Consider the following 19,413-nt stretch of genomic DNA (forward strand, 5'->3'; position numbering starts at 1 on the left):
ATGCTCTAACTTACTTTTGCAATTACACTGCTGTGGTGGTTTGAAACTCCCAAGAATCTAATTTTTAAGTTCAAGCCTCCCCACCTCCCACAGTTTGCTCCTCTGAGAGTGTTTAGTGATGGTATGGACTTGATATCTTTTTCACCCCATGTGGAGAGTTTTCAGACAAAACACAACCATTCGTTATTGGGGGGAAGGGGAAAATATTTACAAAGGTTTATTTACACCCACATATATCTTTACATTAAATTAAATTTCTCCTCTTCTTCAATAAAAGTTCAAGAAGAAAAGAGAGAAGTCTTCCTATCACCTCTCAGGCCACAGTTCCTTCATTTCAGTTTTTTGTGGCACTGCTTAGTGTCCTTCATTTTCCTGAGGCAGCAGATTTACATATGGCAGTCAGGATTTTTGTTCTTACTTTGCGGAAATTTCATCCCCGAGCCCGAGCCTTCGGGGGATTTCCTTGTAGATCTTCACTCCTCCTGGGTTAGAACATTGAAGACAGCTTTCAGTTCAGTCTTACCAAAGCTCTTTTGCTCTGTCTCAGCTCAGTAGCATGATAGAAGCAGCAGCAGCAGCAGCAGAGGGCACGGCCACCTCCTCCGCATTCCGTCCTGGCTCAGTTCTCAGGACAAACTCCGGGTTTTCAGCTCCTTTCTCCCTCTCTCTAGTTGCTGCTGCATTTCTGGACTCCCTAAGTGTTTGGAAGTCCACCCCTCCTCTTCAGAGAGTCTCTGGTTTTGGGAAAATAATATAGTCTTACCCTAAACCAACTCTGTTGAGTTCACCTCTGTTTTGTTGCCAGCTCTCCCTCCTGCAGGAACATCTCTGTGTCTTTCAGCTGGCTTCACGTTATCTCGTTGCTACTGGCTATCTTTTGGCTTTTAGCCATCGCTGTCTCTGTTCAGGGCTGCTCCACTGCCGCTTTCAGTGTCTTCTGCTGCTGCTCACAGTAAGGAAACTCTTCCAGCTCTTGATTACGGGACCTGGTCCAGCTGCGACACTATACTGGGTCTCCCATGGCTTCAGTTGGGGCTGGGGGCCCTTGGCCCCCAGAGGGGCTCACTGGCCCCCTGCCTCCTCGTGTCTCAGATCATGGCTACCCACCTTCTACACTATCTTCACCATCTTCTCTTCCGTTTCTGTGGGCATGTAATTTCCGCAGGGCGCACGTGGACTATTGATTGGCCCAGTAAGAGTATTATCAGTGGGGCAAACCATTACTACCTCAAAAAAAGGCTTTTCAAACTACCACAACTGTGTTTAGATAATGAACCCAAGGTCTGTCTGTTAGCTGTGCTTTTTGAAAGTAGTATGAAAGGTAACCTTTTGCTTGGAGGTGGTCTGTGCAAGAGAAGGAAGGGGAAATCAAGTTTACTTCAGACATTTTACAACCCCTAAGGAGGTGAAAATAAGTAGTTCTTAATGATGACAGTTCAAAAAATGAGTATGTATAAAACTTTTTCTCACTGATACGTGTTCTCTCTTTTGGAGAGAAGCCTACTTTTAATATGTACCCTTTGACAGGTGACAGGTTAGGAGGTAGAGTACATATACAGCAATTATTTTAGTCCATTTTAATATGCTTGCCTGAAGAGTGGATCGGGTCCCTGTGTTTGGCTGCCTAAGTTTACAGAGTCATGAAAGAAATTGAGTACTCGCTCTGTTCTGTTTATTTTTGCTTAGTTTTGGCTGTGGGTTTTGGCTTTATCAATTTGCACATGACACTTCAAATTACACTCTTCCTTTTAAAAACTTGATCGGTGTTATCGTATACACTATTCTGTGCCCCAGAGAGATAAATATATTTACACAATATAGAAGAACAGTAGACAAACCAGGTCTGATCTGTTCAGACCTTTGTGAAGTAGTGTTACACTGAATAGTATTTAGCTTTCTCAATTTTTCAACTGCAGGATTTGGGGGGGGTATACACTGAAGTACAGAAAATTAAGAATAGTTTGTTGTTGTGCCTAGTCAATATATCTGCCTGGAAGATGACATCAGAGCCCTAAGGAGCTGATTTTTTAAAGTATTGCTGAGGATGTGGTGCCATATAACTTCATGCTACAGAATAATTTGTCAGAACTGTGTCATTTTGACATCAAATGAATGGGACCAGTGATAAAATTGGCATACTATTAGTTAAGTTTTTAGGCAAGCATCCTGCAAGATTCTTTTCATCTGTATGTATCAATTAAAGCTGAAGTAGCACAGCATTCCAGAGACTGTTTCACAGAAGTGCTGTTCTTTGTTGAAATTTTGGCTGTAACGAAGAGCTTACATTTTCTGAATTGACAGGGGCTAGTGTTTAGCACAGATTCAAAGAACTGAATAATTTTTTTTCTAAACAGCCATCTGGAATAAGCTTATTCTTGCTCATTAAAAATACTTGAGAGTTTTTTGGCAGTGTGCCCTCATCTTATTTTTTATTCTTTGGATATAAAATAGTACATAACGCAGAAGCTGGAGAATTAAAATAGCTTTTAATGCTGTTGTGAAATAGTAATTTTATTACAGTACCGATTAATGCATTATGAAAATGTAATCACCATGTTAGTACTTCCTCTGAATTAAATCTTGTGTTTTATTTTTAAAGGGTCAAGAAAGAAAAACATTTTTAATTTAAGTATACTGAGGAAAGGGTGATAGGATTAAAGGTAATGGAGGAAGCCGTTTCTGTAGAGATTCAATCTTTCAGCTTCATCTCTTACTGCAGAAAATTGTTTCATAGTATTCTTTGCTCTTGTAATTGATACACTGCCAGAAAGATGGGTTGTGGTTGTTGCCTCTGTTTGTCCAGCAGGAGGAGTGCAATTACTGCTAGAAATGAAGGAGGTGGTAATTAAATTGTCTATGTGGGATCATAGCAGAAGGAAAATATATAATTCAAATAAAATAGCATATTAGTTCCTCTGCAGGCCTTGGTGGTTTTCAGAGGCTGACACTGGAACATTTTTAATTTTGCATCTTCATTATAAAATATCGAAGTCAGGAAGCCTGACCTTATCTTTTAGGAAGTACTCAATGAATAGCCAGATAAAAATAAATACTAGTCTTCTCATAACTAAATAGTTGCTTTCTCAATGGCTGTGCTGGCACAGATTCTAGACACAGCTGGTCAAATAGAAGCAAAATTAAATGCTTTGGCAGTATATTTTACCTGGTTTATAGAAGGCTTTTAGTCTTTTAAGTGAAAGAAATTCTGCTGATGCATTCTATTTGCTAGAAATGTTGCTAGAATGATTGTCATAGTAAAATCTCCTGACATACAAAAAACTTTTTTTGCTCTTTTATTTTTTTCCCATTTCTTCAGTTATCCACTGTATATTCTGAAAATATTGTCACCTAATCTTTAACATGTTCTGAGCATTATTGGTAGAGGGCAGAGAAAAGAACATGGAGGATGTATTTTGGCATATATATATATATATATGAATATATATCTGGCTGATATATATTCATATCAGCCTACTGTGTCTGGGACTCAGAAATAATAAGTTCTAGGAATTAGTCATTAGACTTTGTGAAAAGATTTCTTGCAGTAATATTTATTTCAATATTATGCATTAACTAATGTTAATTAAAATGTGGAAATACGTATCATCCAAAGTCCATATACGTTGTCAAGAGAATCTAACAGAAACCTTTTTGTCTTAGAATCATGAAAGAGCGTACAGGATTTGAGAGTTTTTTTTAAAAAAGAAAACAACATTTTCTTTCTCATTGTTCTGCACAACCAACCCAACCATGCTCTCCTACAGTATATGAATGTAAGGACAGTATAAGAAAATTGAATTAAGTCTAGAAAGTAAATACATGATCTGTAGAGAAAAGATAGGAAAGACTGAGAGGATAACATTTTGTTAAAATTTCTGTGTAAAGATTGTATGGCCTTCTCTAAAAATCTGTTCTAGTCTGAAACTATTTCAGAATTACTGAAATAATTCAGTGATATTGAACTCTATGTAGACAATAATTTTTGGAATCAGAGCACTATTCCCATTTTTACTTTAAACCAAATCCGTCATGAATCAGACTGGAAAATTACTCATCTAGTAGACCTGAAATAGTCCAGAGTAAAAAGGGCTTTACATAAACATTGGTCATTATTAATAATAAAAAAGGGCTTATTAGAATGCAGCTCATGTTCTGTGAATTAATTTTCTTTTCTTTTTAATTGACATGAATGAATTTTCCCCCTTGGACCTCTCCTTCCTCTTTCTTCCTACAAAACCTGCAGTCTGTATTTTTTAGTTTGCTTTCTGGAATCTGGCAGCCTGGCTTTGTTCTATATTCTGTGCTCTTTTTATGATAGCTAAGTTGATAGGCTGACTTCATCACCAGACTGGGACAAACATCCTGGGCATTTGTAGCTGAGAATAGACAAGCATGAAGTATTACATGAAGTATTGTTTCTCAAGAGGTATCTTAATATATTTTGTTGGTATATTAATTTTTATGTGATACATTTTTCATTAAATAAGAGAGATTGAATAAATGAATCTTCCATTGTAACTGAAAAATTATGAAGGTGGTTTTTTCACTTTGTCCCTTTTGGAACAGATACAATAGTCTTGTGTTTCCTGCTGAAAGCTCTGTCCTCAGTAGTGTGGTGTTTCTAAAGGAATACTATAAATACTTGAAAATAACAATGCAATACTGCAAATGGCAGGGACCTGTTACACGCTTTTGTGCTTTTTTGTTGTTGCTGTAATTGTTAGCAGGATAAAGAAGAAAGCTGAATTTGGAAGCAGTGATCATATAGTTGAGTATAATCTTGAGCTGGACCCATCATTGTTTTTGACCTCTCTCCTGTATGATAGCATAAGGCAGTAATAGCTGTTGTTCTAGTCAGTGGTAGCGATTGTCATAGGGATCATCCATAGTGGTTGATGCTCACAAATGGAGACTTGGCATGTGTTCTGCTATGAGGTTGAGGAAGGCTTGTGTTAATCTGTCACGGAGACTTGGTGTCTGTAGAGTGTTTTGGTATTGCTTGTTAAGATAAAGATGCTAGACCTCATGGTTTGTAGTCCGTTCCTTAACATAATCCTATAGACCTACATATATTTTGTGACAAGTTTCTATCATACACATTTTGATCCATTTTTATGGATCCTTGCAGTTTGACTGGATGGATAGAAGTAGCAGCTAAACGGAACTTAAAAACCTGGAGAACAGGCAGCAGCCTGTTCAGTGGACGTCTGAGTGGCGTAGCAAATGCTAAGTAGAAAGGCAGTGGCAGCAACCGGTGGGAACTGAAGTTTTGACAGAACAGTTAGGCTGTGGAGTTGGCATAAAGGAGAAGAGAAAGGGGTACCTGAAGGGCAGCTCTCATGTTAGAACTGTGCATTTAGTATCTGTGCCAAGGCCACATATGTCAGCCTGGCCCAACGTAGAAAAAAGCTACTGTGGGACAAAACCCTGTTTTGCCACGAGAGCTGATAGTTCGTGCATTGGTGATGTCAGCTAATCTGTGCATATACTTTGTGGCTCAGTCTGAGTAGTTCTTCCTGTTAGCACAGATAGCCTGCACCCCAGACTTCAAAATCACACTCAGTACTCACACTGCACTGAGACTGATGAATCCTAAATTGTGTTTGAACAGGAGGATCTGTTCAAAATACATTGAAAGAGGGATTAGTAAATTATTGACTAGTCTTGCAGATTGATCAGTTTTAGTTTGATTGGTTTTCTTAGATGCAAAAATGTTTTTGTCAGTTCTAAGAAGGAACTAAGTGAGGGCCAGACATTGACTTTCAGGTCATCATTGCCTCAGGGACTTTGATTTACTAGGGTTTTATAGTGGTTGGAAAAAACATTGGTCATGTCACTTTTTCTCACTAGGAATTCAGCAACCTCCAGTCTTTTGCAGTAGATGCTTTCATCGAGGAGAAAAGAGGGAAGAAAGGGAGAAGGGAAAGAAGGGAATTAGGGATCTTTCATCTAAGGCACATGGAGGACAGGGAATGATTTGGGACAGCCAGCATGGCTTCACTAAAGGCAAGCCCTGCCTGACCCTAGTGACCTTCTTTGATGGAGCGACTACATCAGTGGACAAGAGAAGGGCTACAGATGTCGTTTATTTGAGCTTCTGTAAAGCCTTTGCCACAGTCCCCTGTAGGGTGCACATGTCCTTATATAATAAGGAAAAACACGCTCCTCGTGAGATGGTGAACAAAGAGGTTTATTTCAAATTCGGCACTGGTTTTATCCCTTAAAACCATGGGACTTCTTTGACCAATAAGGTTGTCTATGTTGGCGCATGCTCCCTCGGGCTCTTGCCTTGGTACATCCCTGTACCTTAAACACGCCCCCTACAGTCCCCCACAGTATCCTTTGCTCTGAATTGGAGAGAGATGGATTTCATGAGTGGACTGTTAGACGGGTAAGAAAGTGGTTGGACAGTCGCATCCAGAGGGTAATGGTTCAGTGACTCAGAGTCCTGATGGGCATCAGTGACAAGTGGTGTCCCTCAGGGGGCTGTAGTGGACCAGTGTTAATATCATCACTGATGACATAGATGAAAGGGTTGAGTGCACTCTTGGCCGATTTGCAGATGACACCAAGCTGAGTGGTGCTGTTAACACACCTGAAGGATGGGGTGCCATCCAGAGGGATGTGGGCAAGCTTGAGAAGTGGGCCTATAGGAATCTCACGAGGTTTAATAAGACCAAGTGCAAGGTGCTGCACCTGGGTTGGAGTACCAGGCTGGAGGATGAATAGACTGAGAGCATCTTTATTGAGAAGGTCTTGCGGGTGCTGTTGGATGAGAGGCTGTACATGAGCTGGTAATGTGCACTTGTAGCCCAGAAAGTCAGCTGTGTGCTGGGCTACGTCAAAAGAAAAGGGCAGGTCAGTGAGGTGAAGTGGTAGAGTTGCTCTTCATGTGAGAGAGCAACTGGAATGTATTGAGGTCTACCCAGGGAGAGACAAATGAGTTGAGAGTTTATGGTAAGAATTAAGGGACAGGCTAATATTGGTGACTGTTGTTGGTGTTTACTACAGGCCACCTGATCAGGAGGAGGAGGTTGATGAGACTTTCTGTGGGCAGCTGGAGATAGCTTCATGGTCACAAGCCTTTGGTCTCCTGGGGGACTTCAACCACCTCGGTATTTGTTGGAGAGACAACACAGCTCGGCACACACAGTCCAGGAGGTTCCCACAGATCATTGAAGATAACTTTTTGATGAAAGTGGTGGAAGAGCCAATGAGAAGAGGTGTGTTGCTGAACATTGCACTAACAAACCAGGAGGGACTGGTTGAAGATGTGAAGGTTGGGGGCAGCCTTGCTTTCAGCCTTCCACCTGAGATGGTGGAACTCAGGATCCTGCATGAAGGAAGCAAAGCAGTAAGCAGGACTAGAACCCTGAGCTTCCAGAGAGCTATCTTCAACCTCTTCAAAGACCTGCTTAGAGGAATCCCACAGGATAGAGCTCTAGAAAAAAAGGGGTTAAAAAAAGCTGGTCAATATTCAGCAGCACTTCCTCCAAACTCAAGACAAATGTATACCTATGAGCAAGAAATAAAGCAAGCTGGCAGGAGACCTGCATGGATGAGCAGAGAGCTTCTAGCAAATCTCAAAACAGAAGAAAGAAATTTATGGGATGTGGGAAAAGAGACCATATGGGAGGACTGTATGGAATATCGGCAGGGTATGCAGGGATGTGATGAGGAAAGCCAAGGCCCCTTGGAATTGAGTCTGTCAGGGGATATCAAGGACAAAAGAAGGCCTTGTGCAAGTATGTCAACAGCAAAAGGAAGTTTAAGGAAAGTGTGGGGCCGCTGCTGAATCAGATGGGTGTCCTGGTGATGGAAGACACAGAGAAGGTAGAATTACTGAGTGCCTTCTTTGCTTCAGTCTTTACTGCTGAGGCCATCCCTTAGGAATCCCAGACCTTGGTTGTAAGAGAGAAAGGCTAGAGAAAGGAATACTCCCCTTTGTCATAAAAGGTTGGGTTAGAGATCAACTAGGGAGACTTAACACCCATAAATCCATGGGCCCTGATCGGATGCACCCATGGGTGCTGAGGGAGCTGGCAGATGTTGTTGTTCAGTCACTCTGTGTCATCTTTGAAAAGTCATGGAGAAAGGAGAGGTGCGTGATGACAGAAGAAAAGCTGGTGTTACTTCCATCTTCAAAAAGGCAAGAAGAAGGATTTGGGAAACTAGCAGCCAGTCAGGCTAACCTCAGACCCTGGAAAGGTGATGGAACAGATCATTCTGGAGGTCATCACCAAGTATGTAAAAGAAAAGGTTATCAGGAGTAGTCAACAGGGATACACCAAGGAGAAATCATGCTTGATTTCTGTGGTGGCATGGCAGGATGGATGACAAGGCAAGAGCAGTGGATATTGTCTACCTTGACTTATCTACCTTTTGACACTATCTCCCATGGCATCCTCTCTCCTATGAGAAGAGACTGCGGGAGCTGGGCCTGTTTAGAGAAGACTGAAAGGGGTAAATATCTCAAAGGCAGGTGTCAAGAGGATGGTTGTGGAGTTTCCCTCTCTGGAATGTTCAAAACCTGTCTCTAGATATGTTCCTGTGCAACTCCAGAGGTCCTTTCCAATCATAGCAATTCTGTGATTCTGTGAACTGGGTTTGTTCAGCCTGGAAAAGAGAAGGCTTTGGGGTGATCTACTTGGAGCCTTCCATTACCTGAATGGAACCTACAAGAAAGATGGAGAGGGACTATTTACAAGAGGTGGAGTTGCACGACAAGAAGGAATGGGTTCAAACTGAAAGAGAGCAGGTTGAGATTGGGTATTAGGAAGAAATTCTTTACTCAGAGGATAAGGACGCACTGGAGCAGCTTGCCAAGGGAATTTGTGGATGCCCATCCCTGGCACTGTTTAAAGCAGGTTTGATGGAGCTCTGAGCAACCTGCTCTAGTGAAAGGTGTTCTGCTCACAGCAGGGATGTTGGGACTAGCTGATCTTTAAGATCCCTTTCAACCCAGGCCATTCTGTGAATCTATGATTTTGTTATCCTCAGTATGAAAGGTCTTTCCTTTTCTATGCCTCTAGGTTTATCGTTTGTTAGAAGGGTCAGATGAGAATGTAACCTCTCTTCTTTACACTAGGATTTTCTGTTGTCATGTGTTGGGTGAGGTACCTTTTTCATGCTGAAGGTGATGCTCAAGAGAAGGAATTCTTCTAAATCAGAGTTGCAGGGGGTGCTAATGTGGGAGTGTGATGCCAGATCCAGAATGTAACTTTGCTGTTGGCACTCTTCTCTTACATTTCAATGTTTTCTGTGAAGTTGAGTTTGAATATTTCAAAACATATCTGATATGATAAAACAGCTATGAAGGTATGAACAACTAGTAGAAGCTGTGTATTACCTTGCTTTTCTTTAAAGCTTTTATGGGCTAAGGGAAAGGGAAATCAGATTAGTATGACTGCTTTTATTTTGATTTAACTTTTAATTAGCTCATTAACTGAGTAAGAAATGAATATGAAAGCAAAGAATATATTTTCTACAACAGCAAGAAAGGCCAATATTAACAAGGGAGGGGGAGAGGGGATTCACTGTTGCAGCAGTTCAGAAGAGACTATTGGGGATTGCTTTTTGTTTTAGTTGGTTAACTAGTGATTTCTATGTGTTCATCAAATTTTTACTTTCTTCACAGCTTTAGTAGGCAGTATAACTGTTTTCCCTGGGTTTATATTTTGAACCTTCATGGAAATAATTTAAATGAAAAATCAGATTTGTTTTGCTAAACATAATTTGCCTTAACAATTTTCCTTTTTAAAAAACCCAGTGTCTAAGAATTGCTCCTCCTCAATTCCTACTGGTTGAACATAAATAAGGAAAGTTCAAAAGCAGTGTTGTGGGTTGTTTTGGTTTTTTTTTTCCATTCAGTTTACTTTTATGTTCTGCTTGTAATTGAAAGTTTACTTGAAAGGTTTTAATAGTTTCCTGCTGTGATCACGCTTTTCTAAGTGGAAAAACAGATGTGTGTACTCAAAAGACAGCCTTGAAAATGTAATTGTAACTTACAAATAAGAGAATGGGTGTGTGAATCCGTTATCCAAGGGTAAGATGAGCTCACGGTACACCTAATGTAATTTGCCATGCGCAAATGTTTTCCTGTGATAAAAATAAGGTGTTTTATCGTTTCCAGAGCAGCTGATCCAATATATCCCTATTTTCCTGTACCCTGAAGCATCTTTATTGTGCACTCCTATCCAGAGTTACAGTAATGCACTCAAGGCCAAAATTTAAAAGGTGAAGATAAGTTTATGTTGGATAATAGGCAGCATTGCAGTGAGAACAATCCAGCACAGATACTTGGATTTTGTAGGTACCATCTTCAAGAGTAAAGCTCGGAATGCTGTTTTTTTAATTACAAAAGAGGTGATATAAAAATGAAATGTACTATGGCTGGTAGCTGAGGCATAGGAGGCTTAATAAATCAGAGTGTTTAACAGAATGGTTTTCCTGGGTTATGTAGCTTGTGTATAGCAATCTGTCACAGTTTGAAATGGAAGATTCAGGAATAGCCCACTTGAGCTTGATCTATTTGCGAAACCTTAAATATTTGAAGAAGTTTTTTTTAACAGTCTGGCAAAATAAAACTCAACTGCTTACATGTATAAACAAAAAATTATTGTTTTCTACTTTTAATACATAATTATATCAATGATTTGCAGTGTAGCTCAAAATCCAGTATTTACCTTCAGTGAGAACACACTTTTCTTGTCTAGTATTTCCACTTGGTTCAAAGACTTTAATTAATTTGTAACTGCTAAAGTCTCTCTTCTTTGTGTCTTGTTCTAGGATGTTTTTGTATTTAGACATGAACTTGCTCTCCTAAGAATATCTACCTTCATGGGTCTAATAATATTAGGTGGAATAAGTCGACTCTTTTACACTCAGCTAATGGGTATTTTCACTGTAAGTATCTAATTTTAGAAGTATATATTAATTTTATTTTCAGTACAATTAATAAAAACAGAAAAACAGATTGCATCTAAGGGAAGAATAGAAAAACACTTGCACTGTGAGGTACCTGTTTGGTGTGTGGTCTGTCAAGACTCTTGACACCAAGAAGTCTTAAGAAGCTTTCTAACAAACAAGTGTGTAATAAGTCTGGCTATCAAGTAAATTTCCTGTTTTGTATTAGTGAAGTAAACCCATACATTGTCATGGAATTTTACAGTGTACAAGGTATGTATTTGCGGGTTTTGATTTTTGATTTTATTTTAAACTCTCATGTGTCTGGTCTGAATTATGTGACAGTGAGGCCCACTAATAAGTCATACATTCTGAGAATACAGAATTCTTGTTAAGTGTTTTAATAAATATGCTTATGCTTATATCTCTTTAGTTGTTTAACTGGGGAGTATAACCATGTGCGATTTACAGTCCAAATGCATACTCTATATTTCCAGATAGATGAATTTGGTAATGTAATAAATATGTACAAGAAATTAGCTTTTTTTAGTGTAACATCCTGTTCTGTACATTAGAAGTTAATAACTTCCAGCAAATGTTTTAAAGTTACCTTGTGAAACCATATAAATGTTTAAAATACAGCAGTGTTGAACAGAAAGAGGACATTAGTTGGATCCGTACCTGTCTGAAAGGGTGTATGGTCTTGTCTGCTGAACTTTTTTTTTTGAAGACAATAAAGTACAAGATGACAGCATCTTTCTGACTACAACTGATGGAGATCTGCCTGAGATTTCATTTTGAAATTGGGAAGGTTTGCACAGTATTAATCTTTTTAGGTACAAAATGGGAACCCTTCCAACTGTATTGGGTAATTTATTTGTATAGAATAAAGGACAAAAATTACTGTTTAGTTTTTCCTTCTATTAGATAAGACATTGATATTGCTTTTTTTGTTTTATTGTATTACCTTTGCATAAGTTTACTGCCTTTTGCTCTTTCTGTGACTGTAGCTATGCTGTGTATTATTTCTGCCGTTCTCCAACTGCTCTACCAGATTGCTTTCTGGACTTTCTCTCAACCCCCAGGTCAACAGATTTACATTTCTGCACCTTTACTGTGTGCCTAATTTCTGTTCCAAGGTCTTGCTGACAGGTTCTATCCTCCTTGTTTAAACGCAGGCATACCATGTTTGTGTCTGCATCCTCCAGAGCTGGGATGTTTTTCTGAATTACTACTATGCCTTGTTGGGTATTTAGCTGAAGTGGTCATCATCATGGCCAGTCTTTGCGAATGAAGATTTGGGAAAGGTCTTTACCCTTCGAGCCTGCGCAGTGGATTTTTTAGGTGAGACACAGTGTGCGCTGAACTGAGCCCACCCTTTAATCCTGAGGTTCATCTGCCGGGGCTGAGCGAGCTTGGACGGTGGCAGCGAGGTCCTCAGGACGTAGGTTTGTTTAGAGTGACCTTCTCTTAGATGGATGGCCTTACAGGGCTGATGAACTCCATCTGCCTGGAGGAGTTCCCTGACCGGGAATCGAACCCGGGGCGTGAGAATGCCGCATCCTAACCACTAGACCACCAGGGGGCCCCAGCTGAAGTGGTACAGACCTCTGAATTCTGCTCACTGTCACTCCCAGTAATGGGAGAGATGGAAACTCAGGAAGCCTGATTGTTCTGATACTGAAATACGGATGTCTTTTTGATTTCTGTTAAATGGATATATATGAGGAGAAACAAAAAGCCCATGTGATCACTACTACACTAAACCACAAACACGATACAGAAGAAAACAAGGAACAAACCCTAAGTCTGTCATTCTGTTCTGTGGGCTGCCAGAAGCTAGACTTAGTTTTCGCAGTGACCATCGGCATCCATTCAGGTACTATTACTATACATGAAATAAAAACATCCTAGACTGAAGCTGTTTCTATCACATATATCTGAAACCTGGAACGTTTCTATTCTGACACAGGATACCAACAGTGCTGCCTCTGCAACAGGCATGAATACCAATAAGAACCCAGTTGTTACTTCACTGTCGTGAGCCTTAACACCATCAGGCTATTACCACCACTGCATGCTTATAAACTGCTCTAAAGCCCTTTCTTTCTATGTCAGTGGTCTGATATACTGTGAGGTACATCCTATTCACTTACAGAGCTGGCAACTATGCTAGAACAGGTGTGGGCTAACAGCATTTTCAAGTCCAGCCCCCTTTTTTTTTTGTACTCAAATCATAATTATGAGGCTTGCTGAGCTGCAGTATGCCTGGATACTCTCTTTTGTTGTCTTTGCCAATGTGAAACAAACATACTGCAGTAATTGTGGATATGGATGGTCTATAAGAGACAGATGCTGGAAAGTACAGAACTGCATTAAGGCTTCTCACTGCACTCTACCTGCCCCCAGTAGCAGAAGGGCTATTGTGCTTGCCTCGTATGGACAAGTTTTTAGGCTTGTTCAGATTGCTGGGGAAGTAGAAATCCAGTACTGGGATCTCCAGACACTAATTCATTCACACCATGTGGATGCTGTTGCTTTGATTCATTGAAGAATGTAGGTTGTGTAGTCCATCCCCCACTCAAAGTGTTTCCATACCAGCAACACAGTCGTCTTTTCCCTTTTCATTCCTTTCCTCATGATTCTAGAATTGGCAGGAATAAACAATACAGTTACTTTGAGGAAATCTACTTGGCAAGAACTAGTCAGACTTCAAACGAACAAAGCAAGTCTGTTTGTTGAAGTTGTGCTTAGTCTGCAAGTAGTGTCAGAAAATCTTTCTGTACAAATGGCTTTTGATTGCCAGCATTGTAATATGGGGACTTGCTTCCTCCATAAGCACTAACAGCTTTAGCTAGCCAGTGGAAAAGGCAGAGGAGAGGGCAGCAGGTGAGTGTGCAATTTCTTCGCAGGCTCCCGAAAGACATGCCTGTGATGCATAAAATGGGGAAACAAAGAGTCTGAGTATACCCACCCACAGTGCTGAGCTCACTGTGTGGAAGACATTCAAGTCCTGTAGAAGCAGTGAACCATGGTCACTAAGAAGCAGTGATGTTTCTACTGTGTAGTGTACTGGAGTTACTGTTCAGCATCTAACCTTCCTGTATAAATTAAATTTTATCTGAAATGAGGTCTATTTAAAATACTAAATTAATTATGAAATTAAACTTAGTATAAAGTACAGATCAAAATTTAACAGAACAGAATCATTGAAGTGTAATAGTGCAGTTGAGGTTAATTTGAAAGAGACTCAAAATGCTTGAAGGCATGTATATGCACTGTTAAAGTATTCATGTTTGTTAAAGTATTCATTACTCCATTGCTGCTCTTGAGAGCATTAATTTCAGTGGTTGCTGAAGCTGCCCAAAGGCATGTGCAAGAGAGCTGGACAAGAGCATGGACCTTTTGAAAAATGCTAAGCAACTTTTACTTGTGCTTGTACAGGAGAACAGGTAATACACATTTTCCTGGTTCATGCTCTATACCTGTGTTTGCAGTTCAGCATAAACCAAGATTAATTCCACAGCTCCTGGATGAAAGGTATTTTTTAATAGTAGCAACAATCAGCATTGCGGCTCTGTGATCTAAAGTTTGGTGAATACAAATGGTTGCTAAATAAGTCCAGCAAGTTCAGGTTTGTTAGTTTTAATATTACTATTTACCTGTATTTCAAATGCTGCCAAAATTGTATTTTTGGAAAAAAACCCCTAAGATTTGTCAAACTTTAACCCGTTTGTAATGAAAATTCCTCTCCGTAAGATAAACTTGCATGACCATCGTTATATAATTTTCCGGAAATCAAGCCAATAGTTTTTGGTTCATCTTGGTAATATAAAGCTAAGGCTGACTTTTTCCAGGAGTATAGGACATGCATATTAAAAAAAACCCCAAATCCTTGATCTTTGTATTTACAGTTTATCCTTTTGTCACTTCTAGAAGATACATACAGTTTAATGTGTAGAATAAATTTGCATTATGTGACTTTTGTATACAGCATTTTTAGAAACAGAGTTACTCCTTACTAGAATTGTGCTAAGTGGTAGATTGACAAGCTGTAAGAACTAGCAGAAGGTTTTCATAGTTCCTTTAATAGGCATTTTCACCTCTTGGATACATTTTTTCTGAAGTCAAGAAATGTCCAGCTGAATGCATAATGGAAAGGATATAACTGATATCCTGCAGCACGTTTTTCTGGAACAGGAAAGTAGCTAAAACAGAAAAGCAAAGCAGCATATTACCAAGTGCAGGCGAAGTTATTCAGCCGTATGTGCTGGCACTTTGCAAAATTCAAATTGTTATGCAGTTGCCTGATCTTCTGTGCCTATCATTGCATAGCTGTCATTGGTTATAACAGTAGATTAATTTCTTTAAGAAAAATACACATGTATTCTGCTGTTATCCTGTTTCATGTGTGTTCAGCAGATATTTGGGTGCTTGGGAAAAATGTGCTCTGGTAAAACTGAAAACTTTGTAGCTTGTGTACTAAAATTGGCTCTTACAGAGAGAATGTTCTTAAAGCTATGCTGCTTGAGAAGGTGATGAATAGGCCAAGTAACCTACCAGACAGTAATTTCTCAGCATACTTTTACCACCTCTCTTAGTGTGGTATCACTGTTAGGGTATCATTAGCTTAAGGCTATTCATAACTCATTTGGAGGTCCAGGAAGCCAAAGAGCAAAGGAGGTGACTTCCTACAATGAGAGAAGAACAGCTGGTTGGCAAAAACTGTCCTTAGAGGAACTTTTGACATGAATTGTTCCGATGAAGAGGGGAGCAGCTGAGGTGGCCTCTGTATACGGGATTAGTGCTTTCTCCCTAGAAACTAGCATATGTGAAACACACTTCTAGCAGAAGCGGCACATTGTTCTTTTCATCCGCCTTCTCCAGTTGCTTTCCCCAAGCTCTGTTTGCCTCTGATTTTGTCATCATCCTGAATTTTAACACTTCTTCCAGTATCTATCTGACGTTACTCTTGGGGAAGTTTTATTTGGATACTTTAGAAGTAGAAGTATCTAAGTTCTCTCTAATTCATAAGCCTCTGAAATAGGGAGAAATTTCAAATCCTAATTTAGGAAGTCTGGGATCCTAAGATGATATTCTTCTTAAAATCTCTGCATAACAATTAGTCTTCTTACTTATAAGTTTCAAGTTTATAGAGAACCGGATAGAAGAATCTGTTTTACCTGTGAAGAAAACACTATCTGATGTAATTTCCAAAATGATCATGCATATATGTTAAAGGCCTGCTTGCCTTCTGTGCTTGTTAGTTGCTTTACCAGTCCTCTATTTCCTGCCATTACTTATAGTGCAATTTTGAATTTTATATTCCTTAACTGGAAATGAGCCTGTATTTTTACATTCTCAGGCAGCATGATATTTTCTAATGATTTTGTTTGAAATGACGTAGAAGCAAACTTAGCATAAAACTTAAGTAAAACAAACAAAACCCCAAAAACATATCAGAAAGAATTTTGGCAGTTGCACCCTAGAAAAACTAGATGGTCTCTTACTGAGAGTAACAGCTGTAAAAATTATTGTTACCCTTTACTCTTCTAGCTGCTTGTACTCCACAAGCAATTATTCATCTTTTGCCTCAGTCACTACAGAGTAACAAGATAGCTCTAGTATAGACACTTTAAAACTCCATGAAGGTAGAGAGGTGCTTTTTTGTTAGTGGTTGGTCATGAGCAGTAAAAGTACAATTTGTAGGTAAATTATAATTTTGTCTATTTCAGAAAGTTTTAAAATTTTCCACAAAAAAATCTAAACTTTCCGTCTTGTGCAACTACTATCTACACCAGTTAATGACATTGTATTGCAATGGCAAGTGCAAAACTTATCTAGAAAACAGTATTAAGCTACAAGAAAGTATTGAGAAGGATGTATCTGTGTTACTAATTTTTAATTCCCATTTTTTTATGAAGGTATATAAAATAATAAAATTTATTGGGAAGCTAAATCAAATAGTACCCAGAAACTTGCTTACTTTCTCAAGACATATTTTCTTGACATGTATTTTTTAGTAATTCCTCTCTCATTTTTACATGAAACTGATGTCTGTTTTCCTTAAAAAAAGCATGACTAACCTATTTATTCATACGAAAAGGCATAGAAAATTCACCTAGGAAAAAAGTTTCTTTTATCAGCCTCAGATTGTTTCTGATGTATGATTGTTGGAGGTAAAGACCTCTTTTAAAAAGAGCTTTTTTTCAGGATTTTTAAAAAAAGGTGGAACTATCAGGATGCTCATGTGTATAGACTAGCAGACTAGCCCCTAGCATTTGCATTTTTTTCACTCATATTCCATTGTTGCTTTAAGAAAGTACTTCTGTATGTCTTTCACATCACTTCAACAGTTAAATGATGATAAAAACTGGTTTTTCTGTTTATACTGTAAGATTCTGATATTGTTTATGTTTGATCTACAGTGTATTACTATAAAAATATAATAATATGGCATGTTTTTTAAACAATTGCCTCTCTGATTATTTTGATAATTGTTCATATCTAGTTTTTTAAAGCTGATACCTTTTGCATATGTGAGGTTTTCTTCCTCTCAAGATCTGTGGTGTTCTTTATTTTGCTGGCTGCCACCTGTCTGAAGCAATCAGCCACTTCTTTCTCTTTCTCTGTACAAAAGGAAAATCCGGCCTTCCCATGGATGGTGGAAGGTAACAGGATAATCAGTTCAACAGTGATCCTCTGATGTCATTGTGGGAGCCCTGTAAAAGCGGATTATCTGTGACCCAGATAAAATAATTAGAAATTACTTGGACACTTACAAATAACTGATCTACTAATCTCATTTCCAAAGTTAAAAAAGGCCTGTCTCTCAACGTAACACTACCAGATGTTTCAGTTAAACAGCATCCTTTGCAGAGACTAATCTGAACCCTAATTTTAGAGGATTACCTTTGATTGTTTTTATTTCAAACACTAAACAGTGTTTTCATTTTTCCATATGTTCTGACAAACTATTTCTGTGGAAGAAAAGAGATTTTCTTAATTTTTACACTATAGTCCACTAAATATGATTTAATGTGGTTTATGCTAGTATTGCAAAGAAAAACTTTTCATTGAAATTATTTAGTAATGAACTTGTTTCTTTGGGGCAGAACTATTTAATGATGGGCTTTTAAAAATTCAATAGATACCATGTGGTCTTTTTGCAAGGTAGTGGATGTGTTATCATAAACTAAGTGGACAGTGACTTTATTAATTAAATTAATGCTACCGGGGTTTCCTGTTAATTAACTGTTTGAATGGTGTACAGTGATATGCCAATATCCTGTTGCATCAGTACTGTGTGGATGTGGAAAAGAGAAATTTCTCTTTATTTGCTTTGGGGAGGATGGAAGGGAAAATGCTGTTCAGCAGCCTGTCTAGTGCACAATATGATGCCTACCACATAATTTTTTCCTCTTAGAAGCATTTAAAAATGTTGGTTTTTATTTTTTATTGTCGCAGTGTTTCTCCTTTTCACCTTAAAGGAGCAAATATATTTTACTACATATTTTTTTAACCTTTTCCAAAGGTTGAATTGCAAAATAATGGTAATGTAGCTGCAGTTGTTCTGTTAATAAAATCAAAGGCTTTTTAATTCTTTTCATGTTTTATAGCATTGATCCATTGCTGATTTAGTATGCGGAGTGCACAAGTGATCTAGTTGTGCTGAAATGCTTTTTGTCTTTAAAAATAAGTATTTCATGATTAAAATATTTGTAATCATATCTTTAATCAGATAATCTATTAAATACTATTTTGATTAGTGACTACTGAGGGCTTTTCCTGTTTTTTCAAACATGGCAGAAGTGTAATCAAGGAACTATTAATCCTCATAATTAAGTTTAGCATATTAAAAATTAGGGTTGGTTGGGGAAATTAGGATTTCCAGGCAAGTGTATTCTTTACCTGTCTATAATAAAGTGTAAGATATAAAGCAATTGTAGAGGGAGAGCAAAGGGTATATAAACTATAAACCCAAATGGTAATTGGAAATTAGAGATGCAACAGAAAATAAGTTCATGTTAACATTGTCTGTCTTCCTCTTCCCCATTGTTCTTAACTCTTCCCCTTTTCCTGTCTCTACCTTTAATTCACCTATAGGTAGATCTCCTATTAGAAGACTACATAAGGTACTATAAATTAAATAGTCAGGAATTAGTAACATCCTGGTCTTTGAATACAATTTTGTTAATTGTATAAATTCTTTTATATCTTTACCTTATTTTTCTCAAATAGACTAGCAATTTGTTTAACATTTTTATGGATGTATCCAGACAGTCTTAAACACATATTTACCATAAAAATAAACTATTAGTTTATTTTATAAAAACTCTTTCATGAGCTGTTTAAAATGTTAAAATAAATTCAAGTGAAGACACTCTAAGTGGCAAAAGATCTCATCTGTTTCATTTAGGTCGCTACATGGTCTTAGGTAAATGTGAATACTTTTATTGAAGTTAATTATTTACAATATTATAAAGAAAAAGTGTAAGTTAGAAAATT

General features: G+C 38.3%; 1 protein-coding gene across 8 annotated transcripts in view; it reads left to right on the forward strand.

Moving 5' to 3' along the window:
* ZDHHC21 (zinc finger DHHC-type palmitoyltransferase 21) overlaps positions 1 to 19,413 on the forward strand; it is a 53,139-nt gene that overhangs the window by 14,082 nt on the left and 19,644 nt on the right. For 6 of the 8 annotated variants that reach the window (XM_051768223.1, XM_051768218.1, XM_051768219.1 and 3 more), the window contains one exon: positions 10,789 to 10,905. The exons of the other annotated variants lie outside the window; for them this stretch is intronic. In XM_051768223.1, coding sequence (XP_051624183.1) covers positions 10,789 to 10,905 — 117 coding nt within the window. The remainder of the gene's footprint in view (positions 1 to 10,788; positions 10,906 to 19,413) is intronic. 8 annotated transcript variants of the gene reach the window in all.

Source organism: Manacus candei, unplaced genomic scaffold (assembly GCF_025592945.1).
Source record: "Manacus candei isolate 608988 ecotype Guabito, Panama unplaced genomic scaffold, ASM2559294v1 h1tg000093l, whole genome shotgun sequence".
In the NCBI taxonomy this organism is placed as follows: Eukaryota; Metazoa; Chordata; class Aves; order Passeriformes; family Pipridae; genus Manacus; species Manacus candei.